General features: G+C 45.2%; 1 protein-coding gene across 1 annotated transcript in view; it reads left to right on the top strand.

Annotated features, from left to right (window-relative positions):
- Window positions 1–7,865, top strand: part of LOC124694363 (polyubiquitin-like) — a 40,620-nt gene extending 32,755 nt beyond the window's left edge. The window contains exon 2 of the mRNA XM_047227355.1: window positions 6,954–7,865. Coding sequence (XP_047083311.1) covers window positions 6,954–7,865 — 912 coding nt within the window. The remainder of the gene's footprint in view (window positions 1–6,953) is intronic.
- Window positions 7,866–8,201: the final 336 nt, after the last annotated feature.

Genomic DNA, 8,201 nt, shown 5'->3' with positions numbered 1-8,201 from the left:
CGAGATGGCGCGATGTAGAAAAAAAACAATGCCGGAGAGGCTGCCATCTCAGGCCCTACATCCCTCGGCGGTGCGGATTTGCGTTGACTCGGCCGGCGAACCCGAGATTTCGAGATGCACCACGTCCCGGGCCACCATACGCCACGTTTTGGCCGCTTTCGTCGGGCTAGGTGGCCTCAAAAACGAGAAAAAAAAAAGTTTTGACATGCACCACGGAGGGACCAAAATCGTCGGCCATGGTACACCAGCAACCACGGCGCGACTTCAACTTCGTCGGCCATGGCAACTTTTCTTGTAGTGTACAACAAATTGTTGATGGTTTATCATTTTTTTGCGTGAAAAGTAATGGCAACAACAAATCGGTGATGGTTTATCATTTTTTTTGCGTGAAAAGTAATGGCTACAACAAATTGTTGATGGTTTATCATTTTTTTGCGTGAAAAGTAATGGCAACAACAAATCGGTGATGGTTTATCATTTTTTTGCGTGAAAAGTAATGGCTACAACAAATTGTTGATGGTTTATCATTTTTTTGCGTGAAAAGTAATGGCAACAACAAATCGGTGATGGTTTATCATTTTTTTTGCGTGAAAAGTAATGGCTACAACAAATTGTTGATGGTTTATCATTTTTTTGCGTGAAAAGTAACGCCTAAAATAGTTTATAATTTTTAGCGCGTGAAAAATAATACAGAAAACCGCCCTTCAGCATACTTAGAGGGTGGAAGCTAATTAACCGCCAACGAGAGAGAGAGGGTTATCCCGCCCGTTCCCTATATCATACGATCAACGGTCGGCGGGCACGATCCGCGTGACATGGGCTAGACCAATCAGGGCGATGATGCACGTCCGCGAGAATTTGTGAAGAGAGAGGGCAAAGCCGAGTACTATCAAGAAACCAAGGGAACCTCGAGTAGTAAACAGACTAAGGGATTCAAATTTGAGATTTGAAAAATGGAAAATGTGTGTTTTGTACAATGAAACCCATCTTGGCCTACCTCAAACTATTTGCAATACCAATATACATCAGTGTGAAAATTGTGGCCTCATTTAGACAAAGTATGATTTGGGGGAAGTCTGTTTTGGGAAGGGCTTGTTGTGGAAAACCATGCACCTTCATAGCTACTAGGTGATTTGAGAAGTGGCAATTTGTGGTAAAACTTGATTTATCTATGATTTATCTATGATTTGAGAAGTGGCAATTTGTGGTAAAGACTCCATGAGTAAGTGCCACTCTTTTAGGATTTTTTTGCACATTAAATGACTCATTTAACTAGTTAATCCCATTTGTTGACTCTCTGTTGACCAGCCACTTGAGGGTAAAACTGAGTATATTGCACTAGCCGGTATTAGCACTCGAGGGGAAAATTGAGCACACAAAAAATGCTAGTATAAGACTCGAGGGTATACCTGAGTATATCTAAATTTCCAGGGTTAGACTCGAGGACACGTGCAATTGTTGACGCGTAGACGCGGGTCGCGGTGGAGAAGTCGAGACGTGCAATCGTGGACGCGTGTCGCGTTGCGAAGTCCAAGACGTGCAGACGTGCACCGGTGCACGCGTAGGACGCGGGTCGCATTAACCACCCCTCGCCTTTATAGACGCCTCCTCGCACTCTCTCTGTCACTCTCACTCGCTCACGCATCGCCAACTCTCTCACGTCCCATCATCTTCTCCAAAGCAAAAAACCCTCTCCCTCTCCCTCTTCCTCTTCCTCCGCCGTAGAGATGGACAAGGAGAATGCCAATCCCATCGTCGAGGTGGGCTCAAAGCGCGACGCCTCCATCTTCGGCGCCGTCCCTCTACGGACGACGACGCCTCCGCCGCCGCCGCCGTCGCCGGTGCATCGGACGCTCGCTGCCGCCGGTGGCGGTCAGATCCCGGCGGGATGGGTCGACCCCTACGACCCCGTGCCGTACGTCCCGCCCCGAACCCCTACGACACCTCCCTGGAGGACCCATGGAACGAGGTAACTACGGTTTGCTTCCTTTTTGTTCCCCATTCCTTTTTGAACCCTATTTTTGCTGGTGTAGATGGATCTGTAGATGGATGAGTATTGGGCTAATATTTGCGCCGATTTTATTCCATTTTGTTTTGATCACTTCTTGATTTCGTTTAAGATTTGGGGTTCGGCTGTTCGGTTAATTTATGCAAGTAATATTGGATCTCAATCGGTTAATTTATGCAAGTAATCATGGGATCTCAATCAGTTATTTTATGCACTAATCAAAAGATATCAACCGTTTAATTTTGCAAATAATCTCGAATGTGTTCAAGTTTAGATCTAGTTCAGATCTAGAATCTGTTTCTTTGCCTATGATGAATGGTTGGGCACAAATTTTTACAGGGAGGGTTCAGCGAACCATTGCTGTGTACAAATCTGTTGTGCATGAGCTTTAGTTCGCTAACACCTTCCCCGTAGATATATAATCATGTCCACTCTAACCGAGGCTGACTCTGTTTTTCTTAACTTTGTTATCATGTACGTTAGTCATCGTTGCAACTCATTCACTAGTTTCTGTTTGATATGGATCAGATGTACGGCAGCGACGTCGGCAGCGACGAAGAGGAGGAGGACGTCAAGACTCGCCAGGATCCTGCGGAGGCTGCAGGTCGGCCAGTACATCTCCTACTTCGCCAAGGAGGTGTACAGGTGCCCCTTCCGCACCAAGAGACTCGGCGCCACGGACTTCAACTGCCTCGTCACGCATGCTGAGAACATCAGCAACACCTTCCCCAACGTCGGCACGACGGTGAACGTCCACTCCTTCCGCGCCAAGCACATGGCGCTCGGCATGCACCTCCGCAGCTTGCAGCGGGTGGAGATCTCCGCCGGCCGCATGCCTCCGCTCAAGCCCAAGGCTCCCAAGGGGAGCAAGAGCAACAAGTGGAGGCAGAGCCAGATGGGGTAGGCGGAGTCCCTGGACGTGTGCTGCTGCTGCTGCTGCCTCCTAGTTTGTTGTTGGGATCCCTTTGTTGTTAGCTAGGGATCCCTTGTTGTTATGTTAGTATGATGGTGCTGTGAAGAACCTGTTACTATGTTGGCTGCTGTGTATGCAGCCTATTATCTATCCATATTATCTAGGGATTATCTATCCCTAGTCTACTATATTTTGTTGGCCGTACTTAGTTTTCTTGATTTACTATGACTGTGAATTTATCGTACATTATCCCGGAGATTTGCTTCTAGATTTAACTACATACATATGGACCAGAGGAAGTACTAGATTTGCTGCCATATTGGGCAAACAACGAGGGCCAAAAGGCACAAATAATTGAAGAAAGTCAGAAATGCAAGCTTCTCTAGATTTTATACTAATTTGGTGAAAAGGACAGAGAGAAAGAGGGGAAAAAGGTGCACTTAATAATGCCAATTTTGGGCCGAGAGAGACGGAACCCAGCTCCTGCTCACGTGCAACCAAACGCTTCTCGTCCTGTCCCACGCGGTCCCTTTCTACCAGCCCCACGCGACGCGGGCCCACACGACGCGGCCCCACACGACGCGGCCCCACACGTGACAGAACGGTCAACTAAACGGGAATCCTGCCGTCTGAGTTGCTTCTGCGGGTTTCAGACAAACGTTTGGGGGTAAAACTGAGGAAAAACTAAGGAGCTGGGGAAAACTGAGTACAACTAAGGAACTGAGGGCACGAAAATAGAAATCCCTCTGTTTGACTAGGTTTGACAACATGTTTTGCATTCTTGTGATGTAGACTTACTGAATTACCCATGTTTAAGCTTGAGGGCATTCTATTTTGTACGCATTTTCACACAATTTTTGGTTACATGAGTCATTGACCAAAATGAAATACTAGTTGACATAACATTTGACTTCCTACCAGTTCTATTGGTTGGCGGATTTATTCAACCAGCATAGTTGGCGGCTGCATAATAGAATTAGTTCTTAATGTCTAGCCGACGTCGTTCTTTCATGTTTTCCGCTGGTTAATACCAATGGTAAGAAAATCGGTAATCGTTAGCTGGTCGGTCGGCTTGGGAGTAGCGATTAATCGGAATTCGAACGATTAACTGATTTAATCGGTCGGCTATTAATCGGTGTAACCTAAACAAATTAGCACGTAAAAAACAGTTTATATAAAAAAATAGTCTATAAGCCTCTGTATGTCTAGCCTTACTTCTATATAGCCTAAAATCTCAGAAAAACATGTATGCTTCTTCTCCGTAACCTAATCTTCAAGGTCACGAGCGAATCAGGATCCACTAGTCGAAGCCGCGTTTCTTCCTTCCACTTCTTATCCTCTCACCTCTGAAGTTTATCTTCTCCCACAACCTACCTAGGGTACGACCCCTCTTACACCTCAACCACCTAACCTATCGAAGGCACCCTTGAGCTCCTGCACGAGCTACTCAAGGTGGTCGAGCTCCTGTATCTAGGCAACTGAGAGTAACTGGTCTGGGAGGGCAAGGAACTAGTTGGTGACAGAGGAATTCGAGCTGTTGGAGGCTGCAATCAAGCGGGGGCTTTGCAAAACCTACTTTATTGGGGAGGGGTAGCGCCTGTACTAGCTATATGCATTGAAAAGTTTATAACTTTTTTGACCAAGTGCAATAGTTAATCGGGAACATACATAGTAATCGGACTTTCGGTACGATTAATCGGGCTAAAGGATTAACATAAGAGATTAATGGTAATCGACACGGTCAGGCCCCTAGTAGCGATTAATCGGCCTAGTAATCGCCGAATCGGCCTAGGTTTTGAACAATGGTTAATACAAGTATCGACCCTTTGCGATGATTGAGATGTAATAACAACGATTCATACTTTGCAATAATTAATAAATGATTGTATACATCACTTCGATGCAGAGGACGAGCTGCCCCATTTCGAAAAGAAAAAAAAAGATACACCAATAGCTTACATAAGATGGATCGACCCGGTGTCCCGGTGCCCTCTTCATCCTCATGGTCCACCGATATCTGAGATCCACTGAACTGCCACTTGTAGTACACTCCGTCTATAAATAGACGTCTAAGATTTGTCTAAATCTTGATGTATCTAGACTGTCTAGATACATCAAGATTTAGACACATCTTAGACGTCTATTTATAGACGGAGGTAGTAGTACTAAAGTACATTAAAAAAAAGTACATTACTTGTTCTTTGTCCGGCTGGTGAACTAAATGTACACAGACAAGAGAGAACAGAGCACTGCAGGGAAAAAAAGTAGACGCACCGTGTGCCCCGTCGCTGAAGAATGATAGAGATTGTTGGTTCCTTCGCGCCCCCCGTCGGCCACTGCTACTCTAGTCCTTTTTTCCAACCGTACTTCCACCCCTTTCCATTGCATTCAACGAAAATACCAAGTTCGAGTTACAATACAACGAAGAAAAGGGGGATAGGAGAAAGGAAGCGAGTTGGTGCAATATCAGGAAACCCACTGCGGATAGTATCCACTACGGGGCGAAAACCTGATATCACAAACCAAAACACAGTCACAAGTTCACGGGGGATTACATAGGCCTAAGGGAGTTTTAAACATGTCCCAGATGACAACAGGAGACTACAGGATCAAAAGCAACAGCAAGATTTGAGAAACTCCAGGTCTCCGACAGTCCAACAGGCTACTCTAGTCCTTTGTTCGCGTTTTTCCAGCAGAAGGCAGATCAACAAACAACCGCATAGTATACGTATATACGTAGAGAAAAGGGATTCCATCGACAGAGAGATAGCTAAGCAAAAAAATTCCCCGTCGGCATCGGTTTGTTTAAGCGATATATAAACCGGAAAGGTCAAGAAAAAACGCAAAGAACCGGACGGAAGTAAAACTCTACGTGACCACGCCTCTGCTTATAAGATCGATTCGAATTCGATCGACCAGGCACAGAAGTGCGCCGCCAACTCCAGACCCTAGCTTTGAGCGCGCATCCATGGATCGCCTCCCAACCGAGCTGTCGCCGAGCCTCGCCGGCTGGAAGAAAGTCTGCGAGGACCGAATCGCAAGGACTAGCGCAGTGAGTCGTCGTTACTCCAGATATTTTCTACGTGCTCCTCTCTCTTTCATGAATCTCCAGATTGTCCATAGGGGGGAAATCAGAATTCAAATCCACTTGTCCTTCCAAGATTATACTATGAACCACACGTCTTTCACTTTTCACTGAACGTACTTGAACAGATTGTTTTTTTTTTCATAATTTGAATACGCATCTGCTCTTGGTCTCATAGGATTTGTTCTCGATCTGAGGATTGGCTTGCTGGAAAACATCAAAAGTGTGCATAGTGTGTTCCTATACGTGGTGGATTCTTAAGTTGATGTAGCCACGTTGCCCAGAGCTTGTGCATAGATACTTGATTTGTTTTTGGAAACATGCAAGGAAGATGCTTGTTAAATTTTAGAGTGAATTCCAGTTTTTATCCAGTAATGCATTTGTGACACATATTACCCCATTTAGTAAAAAATCATCTAGAATACCCTCTCAGAAGCTTCGGACCCTCATCTTTTGATGTGTGTGTGCCCTGTGAAGGGTGTGAACTGATGAACGGGGCTCGAAATTATCACAATGATGACAAGGAATAGATCAAATGTAGATAATACGTCTGCACATAATCGTTGATGTTGGCCTTCGATCTTTACACATTTGGTCGCGCCACATGGATGTAAGATGCCGGCCCTATCTAACCAAAGCAAGCAAACTGCTAAAGTGGAGTAAAACCATGTTTAAGGTTTTCTAAATGAGATATTTTGGATGAAGTTCCACTAAATGGGGTAATATGGGTCACAGATGCATAAATTTTAATTACATACACACGAAGAAAAAAGATATTCATAAAAGCGGCACTCCACTAAGTAACGCTCTAAAGGTCACTGGTGCCGGCTCTCCAAGACCTGGGATTTATTCTAGTATATCGTCGCACTTGCTTGATATAGCCTTTTGATTCGCCCGTGCAGTCTCTTTTTTTCTAACAGAACTTTGATGTTTCGTGCTCGTTTCAGATGCAGATCTTTGTTAAGACGCTCTATGGCAAAACCATCACTCTTGATGTTAGGAGTTCAGATACCATCAATAATCTAAAGGCTAAGATTCATGAAAAAGAGGAAATCGCTCTAGAAAAGCAACGCCTCATGTTTGATGGAACACATCTGGAGGATGGACGCACCTTGGCCGACTACGAAATCCAAAAGGAGTCCACCCTTCACCTTGCCCCCTATCTCGATGGAGGGATCGAGATTTCCGTGGAGACCCTCAATGGAAACATGATCAACCTCAAGGTGGATCCATCTGATACCATCCATGACGTCAAGGCTAAAATCCATGATCAACAACGCCTTATCTTTGATGGGAAGCAACTAGAGGACGACTCTACTTTGGCCGATTGTGGCATCCAATATGGTTCCACTCTTAACCTTGATTCGCACTACCCAGAAACGATGCAGATCTCCATCAAGACGCTTGAAAGGCCTTTCTATGTTAAGAGCTCAGATACCATCAACAGCCTCAAGTCGAAGATTAAAGATGAGTATAACATTGACCCGGCCCAGCAGAGCCTCTTCTTTAACAAGAAGGAGCTCGAGGGCGGCCGCACTTTGGCATATTATGACATTCGGAATGGATCCGATCTCGACCTCCTCCTCTGTCTCCGGTCTGGACTAATGCATATCTTCATCAGGCTACTTTCAGGAAAGAAAATAATGCTTACGGTTGAGATCTCCGATACAGTCAGCTGTGTGAAGGAGAAGATCCACCAGGTGGAGGGCATTCCTGTGAGAAGCCAACGCCTCATTTTTAGGGGAAGACAAATGGAGGATGGCCGCACGCTTGGGGACTACAACATCCAGGATAAATCCAACATTGACCTTATCCTCCGCCTCCTCTCATGTGTTCAGTGTCCGGGTCACCATCATTAGAGTGTGCAAATATTTTTTCTCACGGAATGTGCATTTGAAGCAACTTGCTGGAATCACTGTTTGGTAGTACTCTACCTCTTATAATGTTTATTATCTTTCTGCATGCGTCGTGCCATTGTTTCCAGTTTTTGGTTTGCTTCTTTCTATGCATCCGGAGACCAATCATGCAACGCCACATGGCTTTTCCAAAGTTATGTAATGTGTTATCCAACGCAACCATATGACACAGTCATGAAATCTCATATGTCTGATGTCTTGTGGATATCACTCGTCTTACCGAACGCACTACTGGAATCCAGTTGTTTGCCATATGCCTCATGCTTGATGAAAGACACC

The sequence above is a fragment of the Lolium rigidum genome, chromosome 3 (assembly GCF_022539505.1).
Source record: "Lolium rigidum isolate FL_2022 chromosome 3, APGP_CSIRO_Lrig_0.1, whole genome shotgun sequence".
NCBI lineage: Eukaryota > Viridiplantae > Streptophyta > Magnoliopsida > Poales > Poaceae > Lolium > Lolium rigidum.
The sequence above is the reverse complement of the archived record's forward strand: the minus strand, read 5'-3'. Positions and strand labels throughout refer to the sequence as shown.